This window comes from Xenopus laevis, chromosome 9_10L (assembly GCF_017654675.1).
Source record: "Xenopus laevis strain J_2021 chromosome 9_10L, Xenopus_laevis_v10.1, whole genome shotgun sequence".
In the NCBI taxonomy this organism is placed as follows: domain Eukaryota; kingdom Metazoa; phylum Chordata; class Amphibia; order Anura; family Pipidae; genus Xenopus; species Xenopus laevis.
Window position 1 is genome coordinate 61,981,098 of NC_054387.1, and position 22,292 is coordinate 62,003,389.

The window sequence follows — 22,292 nt, forward strand, 5'->3', positions numbered from 1 at the left end:
TACCAGCTTTCTGCAGCAGGAGTTCATCACCCACCAAGGGGCACATGTTTCTCTTGGGTGGGGACAGAAGGTGCTATTCCTATTTAATAGCAGAATTTCCCCAGGGGGGGGGGGTGACATCCTTCTACATCAGTCAACCCCCCAAACAGTGGGGTAAGCAATTTCTCTCCAACAGTCCTCTGTAGCAGAATTCCCCCAAAGAGTTCCGAAGTTACTATCATCCCTTAGCAGCAGGATACCTCCCAGTAGGACTAGCTCATTTAAAGGAAAACTATACCCCTAAAACAATGTAGGTCTCTATAAAAAGATATTGCATAAAACAGCTCATATGTAAAACCCTGCTTCATGTAAATAAACCATTTTCATAATAATATACTTTTTTATTAGTATGTGTCATTGGGTAATCATAAATAGAAAATTGCCATTTTAAAAAATAAGCGTCGCCCCCTGGGATCATACGATTCACTGTACTCACAAACAAACCAAACAAACTATACTTCTTAGGTCACATGAGCCATTTCACAGACTTTTGTGTCTTTTGCTTCAACACTTCTTCCTGTTACAGTTAGAGTTGTAGTATTTCTGGTCAGGTGATCTCTGAGGCAGCACACAGACCATCACAAAATGGTGGTTCAAGGCAAGAGATGTAAAAGGACAATATTTACTTAAATATATAGACCAGTTTGGTAAGATTCTTTAATATACCACTTAATTTGTTATATACTATCCGTTGCTCAAGTATTCATTTTGGGGGTATAGTTTTCCTTAAAGCCTCTATTCTCTATTTAAGCCCCCATGCAGCATAATTATTCCTTTCTATCAGCCCTGTGCAGAAGGATTTCACCCCTAAGGAGATTAATGATTTTTCCAGCAGCCATCTGAGGGTTTACACCCCTGAGGCTGCTAAACTATTCTCTCTCTTAGCCCCCTGCACCAGAATCCCCCTCTCCAGGAAGGATCTGTTTCTCCCTGTCAAACTTCCACAGCAGGTTTATCAGAAAGGGGAAATTTGCTCCCTATGCAGAGGGATCCACCCCTGGGGAGACTGAACTTTCCCATCAGCTCTCTGTAGGAGAGACATTTTTCGACATTAAACATATATGAAAAACACATATATGGAAACGGTTTAGTAACTCAGTAGTATTTCTAGGAACATTTAGGACAGAAAAATAAAATTTTTAGCACAAAGCCCACACAAACTGACCATCCAGTAGTATCTAGGAGGGAAAATAGTAATTCTCCCTAAAACCATTAGCGGGGACCCCCAGTCACTGCTCTGAGCCCTTTGGTTAGCAAGCTCCATAGTTTGGGAAATAATGGTTTGCAGGGGGAATGCAAAAGATATTCTGTATTTCAAATAGTGGCTGGGACTAGAATACTCTGATGGCAGTTTGTGTGTATGTGTTTGTGTGTGTGTGGGGGGGGGTCACGGTGTCTGTAACCAGGGCCGCCGTCAGGGGGGCCTGAATAGCTGAAGTCCCGAAGCCACGAAAGGAGCCAAACTTGAAGTCCTGTTTTTTTATTTTATTAAACCCCTGGCCACCAATATTATTTTAATACTCTATAGGCCCATGCCACCAATTTAAAAAAAATAAAAATTCTCTGGGGCCCAAATGTCTCTTTTGAACATGTAAGGGGGGACCTGGTGGCAATGTTTTTTTTAAAAAAAAATGTTATGGTCAGTGGCCGAAGGCAAGTGCAGCCTTATTAAAGAAAATTCCCTGGGGTAAAAGAGAGAATTTTAGCTTTAGTTACATTTTAAGTCACTCCCACAACAAGGATAGACCGGGTTATTTAGTAAGATGAGGACCCATCAAGAAGTGTAGAGGGTTAGTACCCTGACATGATCCACCTGAAATCTCAGGGCAGGATAGAATTCCTTTGAGTGCACCTTCATGGGTCAAGTTCATTGAGACTGGGCCCCCTGAACGGGCCTCATATTATTACTATTTATATAGCGCTAACATTCCCACTGCCATTACTGATCATTCCCATCATAAAACTGTAAAACTGTGATACCAAGAGAAGCCATTGCTGATATTAAGCTGCCTTTAAGAAACATCATTGACAAGATTACCAATGGGAACACCCCAATTCACTAAAACACCAATGCCTACTGATTATCATCCCCTGTTTTTGGTAAACCCAAGCAATATTTTTTTTAATGAATTCCATATGTTTGTGTGAAAGACAGGGCAAGGGTGGCCCAGTGGTTGGCGCTGTTGGTTTGTAATACTGGGTCCTCACTTCAATCCTGACCAGTGCCAAAAGTGTGTATGTTCTTACCATGTCTGCTTGAGTTTTCTTCAGGTACTCCGATTTTGTCCCACTCTAAATACATACAGGCTGATTGGCTCCTGGTAAAACTGATCCTAGTGTGTGTAGTAGTTTGAAGTGGCACATCATAGGGATCATGGGATCAACATTAAACAGCATGGAGCCCTGACTGTGGCACCATAATCTAGACTTGGTATGTGATGTTAGATGCAGCAGTGATTCACATAGGGGATCACTGCTAAACTCTTGCCAATGGGAAAATGGAGAGGAGAATGAGAAGCTTGAGGACATGTGATAGCCATCGTAAATAGTGGCAATGTCATATCCAAGTGCCAACTGTGGATCCTGAGCTTCTGGCAGTGCTCCTCATTTTCTCCAGTAAGAAGTGACACATTCTATCCATTTTTACCACTTCTACCTAAAAACATAGTGTCATTTGAAGATCTATTAGAGAACTCTAGGGCTCCCATTGGATAGCAAATACATAATAAGCCATTTAGTATTAAAATTATAAAAAGCCAGATACTGTTCCTTCCACCCATCTAGCATAGATGTTATGCTTTAGAAATTGGCATTCTGTCCTTCATCTTGTCTTTCTATGGACTAATATAATGGAGACAGGTATTTGGGCACATAGAACAAACTCTAATGTTACAGTTACAGCCATAACCACCTTCTGTTCTGTATGTGACCCAATAAATTAATAGGATCAAGGTCAAGGGCACATGGCTAAAAGGTCATTCACCTGGCTTAACCCCCAACAAGGTCAACCCCAAAGCAGGTGGATTAAGGTGGGGTAAAGAGGACAGCAAAGCATGATGCCAAGGCAGAATAGGAATACTACACCACCACCCTGTTCGGCAGATCTGGAAAGAAATCAAAGGTTTGGTTCCATGGGACTTACCTAATGTGGCTTTTCAGAAGCTCAGCCTGGGCAATCTCATTACATACTTCTTCAAAGGGACATGAGAGGTCCGAGTTGAGAATATTGGGTTCCCAAGTCCCCCCCCATGCCTTATCCATCCTTCTCCCTAACAGCCAAACACACAGCGCTCAGGCCCAGAGCTTTTGTGTTTGGCAAAAGGAGGCAAGTCTAGAGGCAATGAAAAAAGTCCCAAAGAGAAGGGGAGAGATTTTGGGAGGGAGAGGATGGGATAAAGAGGGGACGAAGGCAGGAGATAGCAGGATGAATAGGGGCATATAAAGATGCAGCAGGGAAAAGAATGAGACAAGGCAGCGAGGGAGGGGAGAGTTGCAGTGAGTTGAAGTAAAGGATGTGGAGGGAGAAAAGCAGCAGCAGGGGATGAGGAGGAGACGGAGGGGAAGATGATGAGACGGGGAAGTGAGCGTGGAACTGAGGCAGGTAGAGGAAGGCAGCCGGGGAGATGATGGAAAGGCGATGGAGTCTGGGAGAGAAATGGGAGCGGCAGGCAGGGTGTGTGTGGGATGGGGTTTCTAGTGCCTCTCTCTCTATTTCTCTCTCTCTCTATTTCTCTCTCTCTCTCTCTCTCTCTCTCTCTCTGCTACTGAAAGCTCCCTACAATATCAGCTTCTCCCTCACAATCACAGCACTTGTCACATCAAAACAGGTTGCCATGACAACAGCTCCATGTTTCTGAGGAGGAGAGGCGGTGCCCCCTTCACAAGCACCCTCCCTCCCCCCACCCTTAGACAAACCTCCCATATTCCTCCACTGACCCCCCACCGAAGCTGGACAACACTTCCACCCCACACTTCCTCAGGGCCCCTCCCCCAAGTATTAACCTATAATTAAACAGAGATAAGGGATGGAGAGCAGTGGCTGGAACCCTCATCATGCTCAGCTGCTCACAGCACTACACCCTCATCATCCTCAGCTCTAAACTCCCATCATCCTTAACTGCACACAGCACTACACCGTCATCATCCTCAGTTCTACACTCCCATGATCCTCAGCTACACACAGCACTACACCCTCATTATCCTCAGATGCACATAGAAAAACACCCTCGTCATCCTCAGCTCTACGCTCCCATCATTCTCAGTTACTCACAGCACTGGTCTACCATCATCCTCAGCTGCACACAGCACTACATTCTAATTATCCTCAACTTGACACAACACCGCACTCTCAAAATCATCAGCTACACAAAGATCTAAACCTTCATCATTCACAGCTACACACAGCACTACACCCTCATCATCTTCAGCTACACACAGCACTACAGCCTCGTCGTTCTCAGCTACACACAGCAATACAGCCTCATCATCCTCAGCTACACACAGACCTACACCATCATCCACAACCACAGCCTACAGCCTCATCTTCTCAGCTACACACAGCACTACACCCTCATCATCTTCAGCTACACACATCACTACAGCCTCATCTTCTCAGCTACACACAGCAATACAGCCTCAGCTACACACAGACCTACACCTTCATCATCCTCAGCTACACACAGACTTACACCATCATCCACAGCTACACACAGTACTACAGCCTCATCATCCTCAGCTACACACAGTACTACAGCCTCATCATCCTCAGCTACACACAGACCTACACCTTCATCATCATCATCCACAGCTACACACAGTACTACAGCCTCGTCATCCTCAGCTACACACAGCACTGCAGCCTCATCATTCTCAGCTACACACAGCAATACAGACTCATCATTCTCAGCTACACACAGCACTAAACCCTAATCTTTCTACAAACACTCTTTAAAGAGACAGAAACATCCTAAAATGCAGAGCATTCTGGGAAAAGAAAAAGGGGGCCATAGAGATACCTACTGCAGCAGCACACAAACTATAATTACCCACAAAGCACAGTGCACACCCCAGCTACCAACCCACACATATTACACCCCCCCGTCCCTTGGTGCTTCAGTAACACAAGCATGTACAGCTCTCTGTTCCCAAGCACCAAGGTGGGTGATTTATTAAAGCAGAGCAATTGATGCAAAATAAAACATATCACATATAAAAAATCCCTCCCCCTTGGTTGGTAAATAAATGTAAAATTTTGGGCTGCTTACTTCCCCATGGTTAGGTAAGTGGATGGGCCTTGTTCCTGAATGTAAGTCAGGCAGTGGCTTAGAGGGACAGCACAAATTGGGTGATGGGAATTTAGTTGTTTGAAGACGTTTGTACATAGTTCTTTTGTAACCATGGTATTGTTTAACTGGCCCATAGAAATCAGCACAATGACAAATAGACATCAGTTATTTCTGATATGCTATGTGCCCAATGTAATCAATGGAAAGAAAACAGCCCATAGCCTGGAAGCATAGAAAATCATAATACTTCTATAAGTACTGGGGGAGGTCACAATAACTTATCCAGCAGGAAATCACCCTGCCTAAACATGGGCAAGAGAGCAGCCCTAAAACAGGGAAGACAAAAAACCATAGCTTGATACTTGGGTAAGTAATTTGGGAGGGGTTATGTGGGGTCTAGAAGGCCCAGTCAACATCAGGATTCAGCCATGTAAGATTGGAATATATCCATGTATATATTTAGAACTGGCGTCAGTGCAATGCCCCCTTCTATGTCCATTAATAGTGAATAAACATTGCATTTTGTTCAGCCATAGGGAAAGCAAAATACATCTAACAGCCCCGAATATTTTCCAGTCACGTATTTATTCTCTCAAAGCATGGGTGGGGCAAGAGGCATGATCGCTTTGTAATGGGACATAGCAGTTGTGGAATGACCAGATGTCACTCGGATTGGAGTCTCAGCTTTAAAGGCCACCCTTTCCTGCAGAACTTATTATAAGGGTTACATATGTTATATAATATAATGTATTCATGGCACAGCAGTGAAAACCTAGTGAGCTAATCTTGCTGTGCAGAGTACTATATACTGCTGCTGGCCACTCCTCCAATGATGTCATGCCCCACCCTGGGCTGCTAGGCCACACCTCTTGCCTCCTCTTGTTAAAAGATGTATTTATTATATTATGATGGTTGCATTCAGGACTATGGAGAGCATATCCGCAATCCCTATGTACAGTGGGGTTACCCATTCCATCTTATAATATGGGGCTTATTTGCAGCATCCACAAAGCAATCATTAAACCTCATTGTTGAGGCAACATATGCAAATTAATGCAAAATAAGAAACCATAACTTGTTCCAATACTGCCAGTTTGCAACCATCAGAGTGCTCTCGTCCTACCCACTGCTTACATTACAGACTCCTTGACCCTTCCACTTTAAGTTGTTGCCACAGTGTTCTAGCTCTACTCACTGCTTGAGGCTCCCTGCAGGCTCCAAATGTAACTAGATACATAAACATGGGAGACAACAGTGATGGGCTCCTGACCTGCATGAATAGTTAAGGTAAAGAACTTGCAAAACTTGCAGATCCACCAGCTTTACTACAGTTTCCTGCATCCCCAACAGCACTTTACAGCTGTTACAACGCTGGGATTCTTAAGATCCAGGTCTATACTGTATTTGCTACTGTGCTGGTCTCCTAACCCAAGGCTTTGTGCCCATCAATGTGGCCAGTTGCCTGATAAAATGGGCCAGTCCCACTGTGATGAATGTGTGATGAATGAGCCCCTCATTGTCTGATATGGTGGGTTTATGGCTAAGAGAACTGTTCCTCTGCAGTTTGTGGGAGCCGTACCACCAGTTACTCTCCACTGATTAACTAGGCCAATAAATAACCAATGGTGGATCTTAGGGAACTGTTACACAGAAATTATTGGATTGGAATTAAAGTTGAAGTGCACTTTCAAATACACTTTATTAGACAGTAAAGCCACCATCGGAGGTGACAGCTGAAAGTTGTAGGGGGGCATAATTTTTTTTAATGCTGCAATATCTTTTTTAATACTGCAATATCTGGGTGTCCAGCAGAGTTCTGGTTTAGGGGCACACGGCTTAGCAGTAGAGGGGTACTCTCAGGCCTGGTGGCACTTACAAAGGCCCTGCTGTGCTGGTCACAGTAAGGCTTTCATCATTTCAGTACAAGCGTTCTGATGGTAATTCTGGTAGCTGATATTTAGGAACAATTTGCAATTGGTCTCTTTCATTTTGTATGTCCTTATGGACTATTTGTCTTTTTGTTCTGCCGCTCTCCAGCCTCAAATGTAACATAATTTTAGTATTTGGGGTCACTCACCTCGGCAACCAGAAAATGAATCAGTTCTGAGGCTTTTTTTCTATTGCTTACTATTTTGTTTAGACCATCTCGAATTCTTCTTCCATTCTGTCATAGCTACTTGGTTGTTAGGGTAAATGGGACCCTAGCAACCAGATAACCGTTTACATTCCAAAGTAGCCCGTCAGTTGTCCTGAGCACACAGAGAAACAATTACTAGAACCAGAACCAAAGGCTGCAGTGATATATAGCTTCTTCTTCAATCGTTCAGCTGTCAGTAACAGCATCCCTACTTTGCAGCATGCTATGCATTGTGGGAACTGGAGTCTTGGCTGGAGGAGAGCTTACTTCTGACACACTGTTTCAAGAGTCAGAACCAGCAGTGTAGAAAATGACAAACACTATTTGCAACTGCACTTTCCTAACAACCAGTGATACCGTGCAATGAATGTTTATTGGAAGGTCTCTCTCATTATCCAGCTAATTTGGCTGTGAGAATTATACCCTCCCCAGTACTCCTCACCTGCCCAACTCCTGTCTGAATTATCTTGACTCCTGTCTTTGTTTCCAGGTCCGACTTCAGTGCCACTGGGAGGAAAGAGAACAAATCTGTTCAAAACTAGAGAATGTATTTAGGTAAAGAGAATTCAAGATAACGCAATACTGCAGCTTTTCAAAGGGTGCTCTCTGTATAGGCTATGAGCAATGTTAAGGGGTCGTTCCTGCTTAATTGTACAGGGAGATTTTTCTTTATTGAGTTCTTGCATCCTAAACAAAAAAAAATCTAAAGAAATAACATAACAAACAAATAAAGGATTAAACATATTCAAGTTGCATGGTTAAAGCAGCACACTTAAGGGGTTATTCATCAAAGGTTGAATGTTATTTGTTATATGTTTTGTATACCTCAAATGAACTTGAATGAAGTCACAACTCGAATGGTATAGTATTTAGCAAAAGACTCGATTCAGCGTGTTCAAATTCCGGAACCCGAAAAGATTCGAATCACGTGAATTATTAGAGTTTTTGGCCAAGAAACTCCGAAAAAAAAATTCAAACATCATGAAGGCAATTAACATCTTCAAATGGTTTAAGGGACCTCAGCCATTGACTCCTACATGACCATGACAGATTTTAGATGGTGTCTATGTGAGTTTTGACCAAAAAAATCAATTTGCATATGCAAATTAGGATTCGGATTCGATTCGGCCAGGCAGAAGGATTTGCAGAATCCAAATCTTGCTGGAAAAGACCGAATCTTGGCCGAATCCCACACCGAATCCTGGATTTGGTGCATCCCTAATTAGCAAACAACATTTTTAACCATCCTGATTCATATACTGCAAAACTCCAGTGTGTGCAGCTTGTCCGATGTAGCGGCTATTTTCACCTTGTTTTTTGGCGGGGCCAGGCTGTATGCCCTTGCATATTTGTACCTCTTGGTCTCTTGTACCTCTTCCTAGAATACTGGGTCACTGTGTTGCAGACCAGGATTAAAATCAGCATCAGGCTCCAAAGTATCCTCTTGAGGCCCTTCAGAAACACTTTTTTTCAAGAAGCACCCCAAGGCTTAGATAACTCTCCTAAGGCCTGTGACTTTCCTGGATCACCATCCTTGGAAGCACCACTTCAAAAAGGACTGCAATTGCTCACTGTTAGCTTAATCTGCTTGCACCACCCAGGAGCACTACAACCTTTTAAAGCACAAGGAGTCTGTTCCTGCTGAATTGTGCTTAATACAGGGGATTGCCTTTTTGGTATCTTGGCTATAAGCAAACTTAGGGGACTGTTAGATAACACTGTAGTACTGCAGAAAATAAAGCCTCCCCAGAAATGTCTCCCCCATAGCTTTTATCAGCCCCACACACCTGCTCGATCTGCAACATCCATGAGTGACAGGTTCTGGTTGTTCTGTCGGATTCGGAATGTGAGGGCAGATCCAACAACACTGAGCAATTATGAAAGAGAAAAGAGAAGGAGATTGAGGAGAGGCACACACAGACATGCACAGGAGCTGTTAAATAGAAAGAGGCATATGGTGTAAGAGTGGGACTTTTCTATAACTGCAGTTGGCCAAAAAAACCATTTCTAAAACTTATCTCAGGGATTATGTATGTTTGGATGCACTTTATGAACTTTTGTTACTGTTTTATTTTGAATCTTCATCCCTGATAAAGATCCCAATAGGGACTGAAACGCTGGATACATCATGCTATAAAAGAAACCACTTTGAGTGAAGAAACGGGAGTGCTAGTCCTTTTCAATACATTTATGAAGCTGCAGGGCAGCAGTACATTATATTTTAATTAGTTGAAATCACTCTAATTTTTAGGTGTTACTGTTCCTTTAAGTAGGTTTGACCAAGGCTCTAAACAATATTCTCTATTTCCAATTGGTAAATTTGCTTGTGTGATAAGGCATTAACCCCTTGCGTGCCAACTAGGGTGCTGTAGACGCCAGTTTGAGACAAGCTCACTGCTCTGAGGCTTTGCCCCTGTATCTACCTTGGTAAGGTCGCCCATCCTCACCTGATGTTGATGAAGCTGGCAGTGGACAGATGGACATGCTGGGCCAAGGTTTCCAGAAGTCGTGCCCCACTTAGCAGGCTCAGGGGCCTAAAGAGAAAGGCAGAGGGGTGGAAGTGAGCCCAGGGCTGAGACCCTTGCAGGGAATGAGGTAGAACCAAAGGTTCAGTGACACTACAACTGCTCCCCTGCCACTGTTATATACATCTTTAAATAATTAGAGCTTTAATGAAATATTACAATATTACAAAGTTGCGGGTACTTAAAGGAGCCTGTGGGAAGATTTGGGTGCCACAAGTTTAAAGCAGTAATGGACATTGTTGTTAAACTACTTTCAGACTCATATTCATGAGTAGCTCAACAACATTTCACAACCTAAATGTGACCCACTGTTTAGTACTTGGGCTCCTGCCTACGCATCAAAGTGAATATTGAGGTTGATGCTTGAGTCCACAAATTGTAAGATGATGGAGCTTATGAATTTGCTCATATCAGAGCAAATACATAAGCGAATGTTGCATTACAACTCCCAGCATCCTTAGCCATTAGTTTGCTCAGCAGTTTGTGAATTATGGTCCACTTGTACAACTAACGGGGACAGAGGATTCATTGGGGTTGGCAATGTGTCAAATATCTGTCTGTGGCACTCAAGGGGTTAAAGTCTGATTATAGACTATTTTAAGATTTAAACTAGTCATTGGCTTAGTCAGAGGGTTTAATTTTTTTAACAATTCACCCTACAGGTTGCACTGGCAACCTGTAGGGCATGGAATTTGCTCCATTAGTGATGGTTACTAGTGAGGGTTGGTGATGATCAATAGCTCACATCCTAAGTAACAATGGTTGGCTCCTTGCTGCTTTAATAAAGGTCATACAAGAAATTACTTTGATTCGAGGCTGACTGTCAACCAGTTCAAGCCTGCATAATAACCAATGCAGGCTACAGTTTGAATTTGCACTGATGATAATCAACCACACTGCATGGGGGTTTCATATGTGGTTGGATTTGAAGGGATGATTGTGCAGAGCCACTCGCTACTATGGGATCAGATGAAAGTATTCTTGGTACTTACTTTTGGTTGGTGACAATGTATCCATATTCTTCGGTGACGGGACGCGCGCTCTGCACAGGGATATTGATGAGCCCAGTACTTCCTTCATAACTTTTCTTCTCCAGTGTCCTCTGCCCAACTGCTTCTGAAGCCCCCATTGTTTGGGCATTGGGTACCGGGTGCTTGCTCAGCATAATGGAGATTGCACTTGTTAAACCGTTGCCTTCTTGATTCTGTGGCCCTTGCAGATCACCCAGCTCGGAGGGCAGCACAGAGGGAGCGGAGGTTTTAGGGGATGTATCAGGAGGGGGCAACTGGGGCTCCACTTCCGGCATGTGCTGCATCTCTCCTTCTGTGATCTGCCAGAGAGAGAGAGAGAGCTGACAGTTTCCTGCATGTGGATCCACAGCAACCAATCAGCAAATAGATTAACCAGTGAACTGCTATAGAGCTAGTGAATGGAAAATTCTGATCGGTGGCTTGGGTCTTCTATAAGTTGAATTCCGCTGTTCCAAAACTTTTTCCACATGGACATGTGCCTCAATAAACACGTAATTGTTAAAGGAGAAGTAAAGTCATATAATTAACCCTCTCCCACACAAAGGGAAAACCTGAACAATAAATGAAGAGAGTGTAAGCCAAGCATGCCCCCCCACATCTGTACTTACTCGCTTTGAAGGGCTCCTCTCTGCGCTTCTTGGGCCTGATAAACAGAACCATAAACAATTTATCACCATGTGGCAACAAGATTCAGATGTACATATTGTTTTACAAAGAATTGCATGAAAGTAGTGGTGTGCGGATCTGCACCCAACCCTAACCTGCACCCTCCAAACCCACACCCGCCCCACAGTTCCATCTATTTATAAATTTAGGGTTCAGGAAGCCAGCAGTGTTATCCGAAGATTTTGTGCAGGAGCCAGCCCAAACCCGCCTGACCAGCGGTTCCCACGGTTTTGGGCCGGTCCACACATCACAACTGGGAAGGAACGTTTGCAAGACTGGTCGTAAGTCTGTGACTCAAGCAGTGGGTGGGGCTAGAACACTCTTATGGCAGCATTTGGGGGGCAAGAGGTCTGTAGGTCAAGCAGTGGGTGAGAATAGATGGCACTCTGATGAAAGCTTACAGGGGTGAGCGGGAGTCTGTGACACAAGTAGTGGGTGGGAATAAAATACCAAAGTAAAGGGAAAAAATTATTATAGTGTTGAATTCCCTCATTCATTGAACAAAGCTGTTTCCTAAAACATTAACTAGGACCTACCCACACAGCTTAATGTTAAATTGCAATTTACATTAATTGTTTGTTTCATTTTCATCTGCATGACATTTTATAATTGTTATCGGGAATGTGTAACAGGAGTACCCCTGAAATTCCCTAATTTAAGTTCTAATGGTTTTCTATTCCTCATTGGCTCACCTTGGTTCTGTAGAGGGGATGTCTGAATGAACTGCAGAAGACTGGAAAGTTGTTCCAGTTGGGTGTCACTCAGCTGCCTCAAGTCCACTCTGTATCTATCAAGATCTCCAGCTAAGCCCTGGACTTCAGTAAGGAGTGGAGACTCAGGGACCATCTGAGCTCCCTGTACGTTCTGTGCCCCACCTGAGCATGTGATGGGAAGGACAAAGAACAATCACCAGTCAATCAAGCTAATCAATTAGCCAGTCCTATTATGGCACATGGAGAGAAGCAGAGGGATGAGAGGTGGACTTAATGAGTTTTCAATGAGAAAGTAGAACAAGATGGAAACAGTAAGACAAGATGGAGACAACAGGGCAATGTCACAAGGTTAATGCAAAATGTCAACAATACGGCAAGCTGGAGACAACTGGGCAATAGTAGAACAAATGGAAACAGTAGGGTAAGATGATGACAGTAGTGCAAGATAAGTGGATGGTAGGAGTAGTCCTTTACAAACAATTGAAGGACCACACGTAGGACAGTCCTACTGCATATAAAAGAAGGAGGTCCTACAACATCTATTTTATCATAGTTACTGGCTGCTCTAGTTGAAAATGTACCTTTCATGGCTCTAGCTGGCTCAGCTTTGGTATCTGCTTGAGGTTCCTGGACACCATCTGGTATCTGGTTCACCTCTTCAATCCCTTCAGAACTTTCTAAAATATCAGCGGCTGGGCTGTTGTCCAGACTATCCCGGGGCAGCTTCCTTTTCAAATCAGCCAAATGATGGCGTCTGTCAGAGGATAAGTAAAGAGATGAAGGCCCATCCTGCCCTTCTTGGTACCTGCCATAAAGAAAGCGACTGGATCCATCTGGCAGGGTGTGAGTGGCACTAAAAACGCGGGGAGGATTCCTTGGTCGCTCTGACTCCTGGTATCCAAACTACAAATACAGAGAAGAGAGATGGGAACTTAAAGTCATTAGGCGCTTAAAGTGGACCTGTCACCCAGACACAAAAATCTGTATAATAAAAGTCCTTTTCAAATTGAACATGAAATCCAATTTCTATTTTTTATTAAAGCATTCATAGCTGTTGTAAGGCCATTTAAAAATCTCAGCTGTCAATCAAATATTGTCTGCCCCTCCTCTATGCCATGGGCATAGAGGCGGGGCAGGCAATTACTTTCACTTTCCATTCAGCACTTCCTAGATGTCACTGCTCTCCACATATTCCCCCATTCTCTTTACTATTTAATTGTGTAACCAGGGCATGGGGATGGACATCGGGTCCCCCATTCTGGTGCACAAACAAGATTCTTAGATGATACAAGACTTGTCTTAATAACAGTGTGCACAAAATGGCTTCTGCCTGCTTGCTATAATTATGAATTCCCAGACTGAAGGAAACAAGATTCAAATAATTTATATAGTGTAAGTAAAGTTCATTTTGCTTGACTAATGTGATAAAATAGTATTTTGAATAATTTGTTTGGGTGACGGGTCCCCTTTAATGGATTAAATGAAGTACGAGGAGTAAAGATATAATGGACTAGTATAGTTTCCAGTAGCAACCAATCAGCAATTAGTAAGACAATGAATGCTAAGATCTGATTGGTTGTTATAGGTAAGGGTATTAGTACAAAGCAGAATCTTTGTTCATAAATTAGCCTATCTACTGGCCCCACAGAAGGCTTAATTACACAAATTAAGCAAGGCGACAGATATTGCTTAGTCCCTAGAAAAAGGGAAACATACTGAAAATTCAGGCTGACCCATTCCAAGAGCATCCATGGCACACCCCTGGTGCTAGAGACCCAGTAGCAGGTTATGAGGAGCATGCTGCTGTGCCTACAACCATGTGTATAAGAGCAGGCACTCAGTAAACAGTCCTTAAGGCAGAAATGTAAAAGTCATGTAGATTTATTGTAGTACCAACAGGCAAGGCAGCCTTATGTGTTTTGTGTTGTTATAACACTTACAGTCATAGGCTAAGACAACATAAAATGTGTAAGACTGACTCTGCTGTTGGTACTACAATAAATCTACATTACTTTTACATTCCTGCTTTGAGGACTGCTCATGGAGTGCCTGCTCTTATACAAAAACTTGTTTCCGCTGCTTAAGCTGAAGCCCAATAGAGGGGTCTATTGTTTGCCTTCTGATAGTGCCCATTGTAAGTAGGGATGCACCGAATCCACTATTTTGGATTCGACCGAATCCCCGAATCCATCTTGGAAGATTCAGCCGAATACCGAACCAAATCCGAACCCTACTTTGCATATGCAAATTAGGGGCGGGAAAGGAAAAAGTGGAAAAAAATTGGTTTGCTTTCTTGTTTTGTAACACAAAGTCTCATGAAATCCCGCCCACCCCACAATTTGCATATGCAAATTAGGATTCGGATTCGGTTCGGCCAGGCACAAGGATTCGGCCGAATCCGAATCCTGCTGAAAAAGGCCGAATCTTGGCCGAATCCCGAACCGAATCCTGGATTCGGTGCATCCCTAATTGTAAGCAAGCTCATTTACTTTAACCTGGTACTGGTAAGCAGAAATAATGAGAGGCACAAGTTCCCAACAGGGTCTCACCTGGGATTTGGGGGTCTGGGAGCTTAGCAGAAGGTAGGTCATATACTGATCCACCAGAGGAGAAATATCCTGTCTGAGGGCTAATGGAAGCCTTGGTTTTTGAAGAGAAGTGTCTCCTAGTGGAGAGGGTAGCCGGGGTCGGAAATACTGAAGTTTGTCAGATGAGCTGGCCCATCTTGGTGTAGAAGGTTGGCTTGCCCCTGATAACCTTTGCATGGTCCGTCCAGATGCATGGGACAAAGGGAACCTTTAAAAGAGCCAAGAAAAAGGGAGGAGAGTTAACAGCATTCAATTGCCTTGCCCCCTCTCCACCCTACACAGGACCTTTAACCACTACAACCTTTACCTGTCCTCATCCAACCCATCCAAGGGCTCTAGGGGTCTGTGCTGAGAGATCCGACCCATCTTATGAGCCATTAAGCGTGGCGTCATATCATCCTTCCAGGAGAACCCTGTGTGGACACAAGGAGAGGTAGCTTAGCACACCCAGATATGGAGTGCACAATTTGCACTCCCAGATATGGACTATTTTATTACCAGTGGCATAGATGATGAACATACCTTTTGCTGTAAGTTGCTGTAGCACACCCTGCAGTTGTTGTAGCGTCCCTGTAGCCATCTGGTATGGGGGGTCATCCCTCTCGGCACGTGGTCGGCACTGACCAAACAAACCATCTGTAACAGGAAGGCCCTTTCAGTAATAGCTGCACACATTCCCATTGATAAACCTAATACCTATACTGGATACTCCTAAACTGTTACTGAACTACTCCTAGAATCCTTTGTCAGCCTGGAGCTAGGAAATAAAAGGTTAACTAGACTTAATTTAAAGGGACCAGTAACACCAAAACACAAATATGTTTGAACTACTCCTTTTGGTTTATGGTTAGATATGTAATTCCCAGTATTCCCAGTGGCAACTACTCCCCTATAACTGTGATTTATACCCAACCTCACCCCAATTTTACTCATTGCCCTAATAATACAAGCAGAGTATTGGTTGTGACTTCTGATCTCCTAGTAGGAATTAATTGACATAAAATAGGGCCCTGGGTAATTATTTCAACATAAGGAGCTACCCAAAGAGAACCCACTGCCCTGTGCACTGTGCATATCATGGTTGTATGTGTGAAAAGTGAGGATAGTACAGACTTTTCTAGTGACTGGCAGCCTTTATACACCCTGCACCAAGTGCTGTGAACTTTACAGGATGCTAGGAGCTGTAGTCCACCACCAGTTTTATGCCTTCCTATTTCTAACATCCAGTTTTAACCTTCGTCTGATTCTTCCAGTTCTGCAAAACGATACAGTGGTACCTGGGAATTTGCCTGAAGCAGGAATCCACTTACCCCGCACACACACTTCCTCCTTGGAGCAGAGTCTGACGTCAAACAGACACCCTGCAGTGACACAGGGATAAATGAGACAAATTGCTTTATTCTTACTGCCTACAGAATGAAGGGAACTGAATATGCTGAAAGTTAAGCAAAGCAAAATGATCCAGATCCCAAAAGCCCCCAGGGGAGAACAGCGAGGAGAAAACAGTGACTCCCTACAGCTAATTCCCCCAGTATTACACATGCATACTGTTTGGCTGCTTAGCGTCCAGTGCAGCCTCCAGAATACACATAATGTCATTAATGTCAAATGGCAGATATTAAAGGGATGATGTAGTGCCCCTATCCATTCTCCATTGCAAGACTCCAATCATGGCCCTCCAGCTACTGGGAACCTTCATCAACTAGCTGCTGTGGAATTCTGGGATTTGTAGTTCCAGGCTGTTACAAAAGTATGTATGTAGCTCTAGGGATTTCTCCAGTAATTATTTTTGACCAGTATATTTGCCCACAGGTTGCTATTGATACAGATTTTGTACATATGTGCTTATGTTCAGGAACACTGATTGCCCTGTATAACTAGCGATCCCTTGTAACACCTACACATTCATTCATATTGATCTGCCCCGGGGGCAGCAACACATGTAGTAACAGCTGCAGAGCACAGCCTGGAACCCCTGTGTAATTATGGCAAACAGAGTGAAATATTGATACAAATGCTCTTCTCATGCTATAATAATCAATGTTTCACCCGCATAGAGGCACTTACTTCATTGTTGTTCTGCAGCTAAATTTCTTTGATGTCAAAAGCCACAGGTCCCAAACAACCAATACTGCATATCCATTACATTATACGGTAAAATGTATCCTTATAAATAACCTCATCTCTTTATATGGAACAAGTCTGTAGTCTAGGCACATTCCCTCTACTACTCATTGTTGGGCAGCATCCCAAATCCGCCCCCCTCCCTTCTCAGTCCCAGCACTATCTGATGTGTGTGGTATCCCCCCTAATACAATGACTGGGTAGACCTCTCTATCTATATTTAATAATATTAGGGAGAGTATGAATTTCAGTATGAAGAATGCCGAAGCCTAATCAGCGGCTACTCCTTAGTGGATAGAGATGTTCAGGAATGTGAGACACAGGAGCACTGATTGGCTGTTGTTATTGGAATTAATTAAGGTCAGGCTGAGCTGCCAACCCCCTGCCTGGGAATAGAGAGGTACAGATGTGCACCCACACACACAGGCACGGTAGCCCAGAATATTAAAGCCAGTATAAAGGCCAGTTCCATCCTTTGACGTTGGTTGAGTCACAGGAGGAGGAGGAGGAGGGAGAAAGAAGAGCAAATTTAACGTCAGAGACTGAGTCAGCCAACACGCCACATAAAGGAGTAGCACAAACAGCCCCCAGAGTGTGTACATGGCCATTAACTATCTCTCAGAGAATGATAGTAACAGCCAAGCAAGGTGCAAACTCTAACATTACTGTGCAGAGACACACACAGGCTGATATACAGTATGTAGACAGGTGCACTTACCCCCAGCAATAAGTTATCATTTAGTGTATTCAAATTAGAGTCATTAGGAAACCTAAATGGAATGTCTAGTATGTTGGTGGAGTGCTCCCCCCATGCCCACCTTTGTCAGACACCAGCACTAGGACAACTGGTAAAAGCCCAGAAGAACAATGACATCAGTATGCCAATGTTGTGATGAAGTCATTATGTGCAACCTTTGCCTTAATGAACAGCCATGGGTAGCCCTCCTGTGCATTGTTTTAGTCTTTCCCATCATACTCTAGTGGGTATTAAACTATGGGGTATTAATTGGGGGGAGGGGTAGCTGTATTCAAGCTTCTCTGCTACTTTAAACATAGCATGGTTCTTGTATAGTAATGAGTGCATGATCAGCCACTGGTAATCTTCCTGCACAGGATCCTACAAGCATGATCAACTCTTTAGCGGCCAATAAAGATTCCAAGTGGATCGAGTATGAGGAATGGATTTGTGCCAAATGGTACAGACCAGATTTGGAAAGTGTATTGTTCCCCCTTTAGCAACACCTGTAGCCTTCCTCTCATGCCGCACAACACAGAAATTGTAGCATGTCTCACTTGTGTACTTGCCCAATACAGCCTAGAATGCCAACTGCCTCACTGGGAAATAAAATGCCAATAGTAGCAGTTTTAAAGATGTAGAGTAACTGAGCCTCTGGGTAAAGCTGCAATATGGGAGTCACTATATACAGAATAAAGAGGGAAGGAATGAATGAGAATAAGAGAATATCTGCAGATGGATGGATGGATAGTTCCACAGATAAACACGTTTCTCTACCCAGACTGTACATGGGGGGGGGGGCAAAACCTCACCAAACACTTGTCTATAAGCAGCCGGAATAATGATTTCTGATGGTTGAAGCATGGCTGTATTTATACATAAAGGTGCACAAGTACCTTCCCACGTCTGATTGCACAGCCTCTAGTTCTCTAGCAATAACCTGCCCAGTGAGGGATAATAACAACCACCCCTAGACATCACAGACACAGCAATATCTGCACGTGGTACAACAGACTGCCAAACTCAGTGTTTAACTTTTCAGGTTCTTAAACACTTGAACAAGTTTTATGTTTTATTTTCTAATGACCAGGGAAGTCTCTGGAGTGACAGGAAGAGAAGATTAAAGGGGTCGGGTGCATATAAATGATAAAATATAAACTTTTGGTATGTAATCAGCTCACTTAGAGGATTGCAATGATGCCTTGTATCCAGAAGTGAGGGATGAGGAATCTTAGTGCCTACTAGAAAACCTGACCTCTAGGGCCCACTCTATGCACCATTAGACCGAACATGTCTATTACACAGCTCTATGGAGGAGAATAAGAGAAATGATGGGATCTGTCAGTCCCACCCTGGTGGCCATTCAAAATATTCAATATGAGTCTATAATAATAATAAAAATACTGATAATAGTTTACAAAGGCACAAATACCTGAAAAGGCAATGGGACACCTGGTGATTCTGAGTGTCGACTTACACTATTAAAGCTTTGCACATAAAAAGTCCCATGAGTGCTCTGTGTTCTTTATGCTGATATATATATATATATATATATATATATATATATATATATATATATATATATATATATATATCCTTGAAAAAGGTCCCCAAGTGGGACCAAAACGTCGATAAGATGCTACAGGTATCTCAATAAAAAAGAAAACATTCACCTGTAAAGAGTGTGCTGATCCTTCATTCATTTATACAACAACCCTTGATCATGCACCTCTGCTTATAGAGGTTTGAGTGTGGGCACTCTGGACATATATATATATATATATATATATATATATATATATATATATATATATATATATATATCTTAGCTCTGCAGGCACACTTGTGGGGGATACAATAATCACTCAAAAATGCTGACTACCACATCACCTCAAATGAGTGCACCCAGGGGCAGAGGCGGTTGCCATAGAAATAAATGGGGTAATCTCAAGCATTTTGTTGCTCATCCGCCAAACTAGAAATCTCTTGCAACCAAAGGATGATATAAATCTCATTTTTGCAGCATACAGGGAACAAAAGAAGAGCACCATTTGGGGTAAGTTTGCGCTTCTAGATATACCTAGAAGCCCAGTTAACATTATGATTGGGCCCTTAAATATGATGGAAACATCCGTTTCTTCTGTCTATAAAATATTTTGAAGGGGCTGACCACATGTTGGACTATACATTGGTTTGAACACAACTGTTTACAAAAAGTGGGCAAATAGAAATGAGTGCAGTTACCCCTAGCAACAATCCGAGATTTATTTCCATTGATATATAAGCATTAGACTGATCAATGCTAATTGCTGAATGGTTGCTATGGGTTACTGCACCAGGGCCACTGTGCCGAGTGTTATTACATTTTCCCTGGGTGTCAAAATCAAATTGTCCTTAAATTGTACTATTTTATACAGGTAATTCCCCTGATTCCCCACCTTGAAAGTGCCCCTCGGGCCAGTCCTTACTTCTTAACATCTCTTACATAATATTCAGTGAATGCAAATACGTATATATCAGTGATCAGCCACAGAGACATCGTTATAATGGGGACAGGGCTACATCAATGCCATCCATCCTTCTGACCCCAACTGGGGACCTGGCATTTGCCAAGCAAACCAACAGAGTAATTGGAAGTAATACACAGTAAGGGACTTCCTGCTGCTCTTTCTGTTATTCATTAATCTCTTTGCACAGATTGCAGAGCCACTATGCACACTGGGGTCACAATTATTTGCACAAGATAAATATTGTTCCCTCCAACTTGGTCTGTCCCCTGCAAATAAACCTCCACTGCAATAGGAAGACCTCCCAGTGATCCCCCCTCCCCACAAAGTATTTGATCTTTAATTACTGAGCAAGTATAAAGGTTGGGATTTACATACTGCACATCACATTGCACACTCAAGCCATAAAAGGGGAACTACAACCCAAAGCTGCATAATGTAAGAAAATGTAGCTTTCCAATAGCGACTGAAAGCATCATTTGCCTATTTTTACTGGTCCCTATAGTGAGGCATATGGTGCTCATACGAATCGCACAGGCTGAAAGGACAAAACCGCGACTTTTGTAAGGAACAAGGGCATTTGGCAGATTCAGGGAATGGACAGGGAATAATTTAGGAGAGGTTTCCAGTATGAGATATCACTAGCCTGATCTAAGGGAGGAACATGGATAGTTCCAGCAGGAACAGTAGTCAATGTGCCTGTACCTGTAACAAGTGGGGCAGAGGGAGTAGGACACATCTGTATTGACAGCTCCATTTATAGAATAACCAATAAACTGAGGTTTTTAAAGGAAAACCTCCCCCCCCCCAGCTGCAGTCTCTATACCTGTGGGCTCTTATACTGAAGAACCAACCAACACAATTCCAGATACAACTCCCAGCAGACCCAAAAAAAACGAATTAGTGACAGCTGGAGGGGAACAAGCAGAGACAGATTTGGGGCAGGGCAGAGAGAGCATTTTTCCTGGACCACTAGGAAAGTTACAAGGGAATATACAAGATATATGTCCAATATATACACATCAGACACCCCCTACTTGCAGTCTTCCAGCTGATGTTGAACTCTCAGACTTCTACCAAGAGCTAAAGGATTATTCTGGATATCATTTACTCCCATTGCCCAGAAACAGTGAAATAAACTAATAATAATAATAGTAGTAGTTGTGCACCTCTATGGTTACACAAAACAAGACAGAGCAGCTTCAGTTTAGCCTCTGATAGAAAGAAAGGCTGTTGCACCCCAGTTAGTAGTGGGACATTCACAGCGCGTCCCAGACAGTGGATCCCCCAGTGCTGAATCCAGACCCCTCCCCCCTCGGAGCTCACCGTGACCGCGGGAGGAGAGACTCAGCAAAGGGCGGCAGGAGAGGAGCAGAAAGCAGAGAGTGAGCCCGGCACTGAGCCTCATCCTTGCGCTGGAGGCCGCTGTGGAAAGGTGCAGGCCTCACCAGGTCCGATGTCCAGACTCACACAGTGGGCATGTTGCCTCTAGGGGGTACTGGCCACAGAGGCCGCCCCCTCTCCTCCTTGCCCCCTGTCGGGCTCGGTACAACAGACAGCGCCTGCCACTTCAGGACCACGGACAGCTCCTGTCAGTTCCGCACCAGCTGGACTCTTTGATCAGTAGAGCTGAGCCTGCGCCCTATACCCCGCCCCTCAACAGATCAGCCACACCTACCCCGCGCAGCCACGCCCTCAACCTGAAGAATATATGAATGAGCTGTTGCTACCGCCACCTTACTTGAAAGGAGCCACATCCCCACTGCTCTTAACATTTGTTATTACATCAGGTCTCTCCCAGAGGCAGGAGTGGTCTCCAGCCACCCTGACCATTAAAAAAGGAAAAGTCAGTGGGGGCTGGGGGAGGAGGCAGCTGGTTACACTGTTCTTAAAGGGGTTGTTCACCTTTAAACTAACTTTGAGTATGATGTAGACTTGTAG

General features: G+C 43.6%; 1 protein-coding gene across 3 annotated transcripts in view; it reads right to left on the reverse strand.

Moving 5' to 3' along the window:
• The window catches only part of ptprn.L (protein tyrosine phosphatase receptor type N L homeolog), a 34,523-nt gene extending 12,535 nt beyond the window's left edge, over positions 1–21,988 (reverse strand). The window contains exons 1-12 of one of the 3 annotated variants that reach the window (XM_018234328.2): positions 21,678–21,988; positions 16,295–16,345; positions 15,507–15,620; positions 15,292–15,397; positions 14,946–15,192; positions 12,978–13,299; positions 12,376–12,558; positions 11,626–11,660; positions 10,979–11,316; positions 9,909–9,995; positions 9,249–9,328; positions 7,904–7,968 (exon numbers count right to left, since the gene is read on the reverse strand). In XM_018234328.2, the coding sequence (XP_018089817.1) occupies positions 7,904–7,968; positions 9,249–9,328; positions 9,909–9,995; positions 10,979–11,316; positions 11,626–11,660; positions 12,376–12,558; positions 12,978–13,299; positions 14,946–15,192; positions 15,292–15,397; positions 15,507–15,620; positions 16,295–16,345; positions 21,678–21,759 (1,710 nt within the window). In that variant the 5' untranslated portion in view covers positions 21,760–21,988. 3 annotated transcript variants of the gene reach the window in all.
• Between the last annotated feature and the right edge of the window lie 304 nt (positions 21,989–22,292).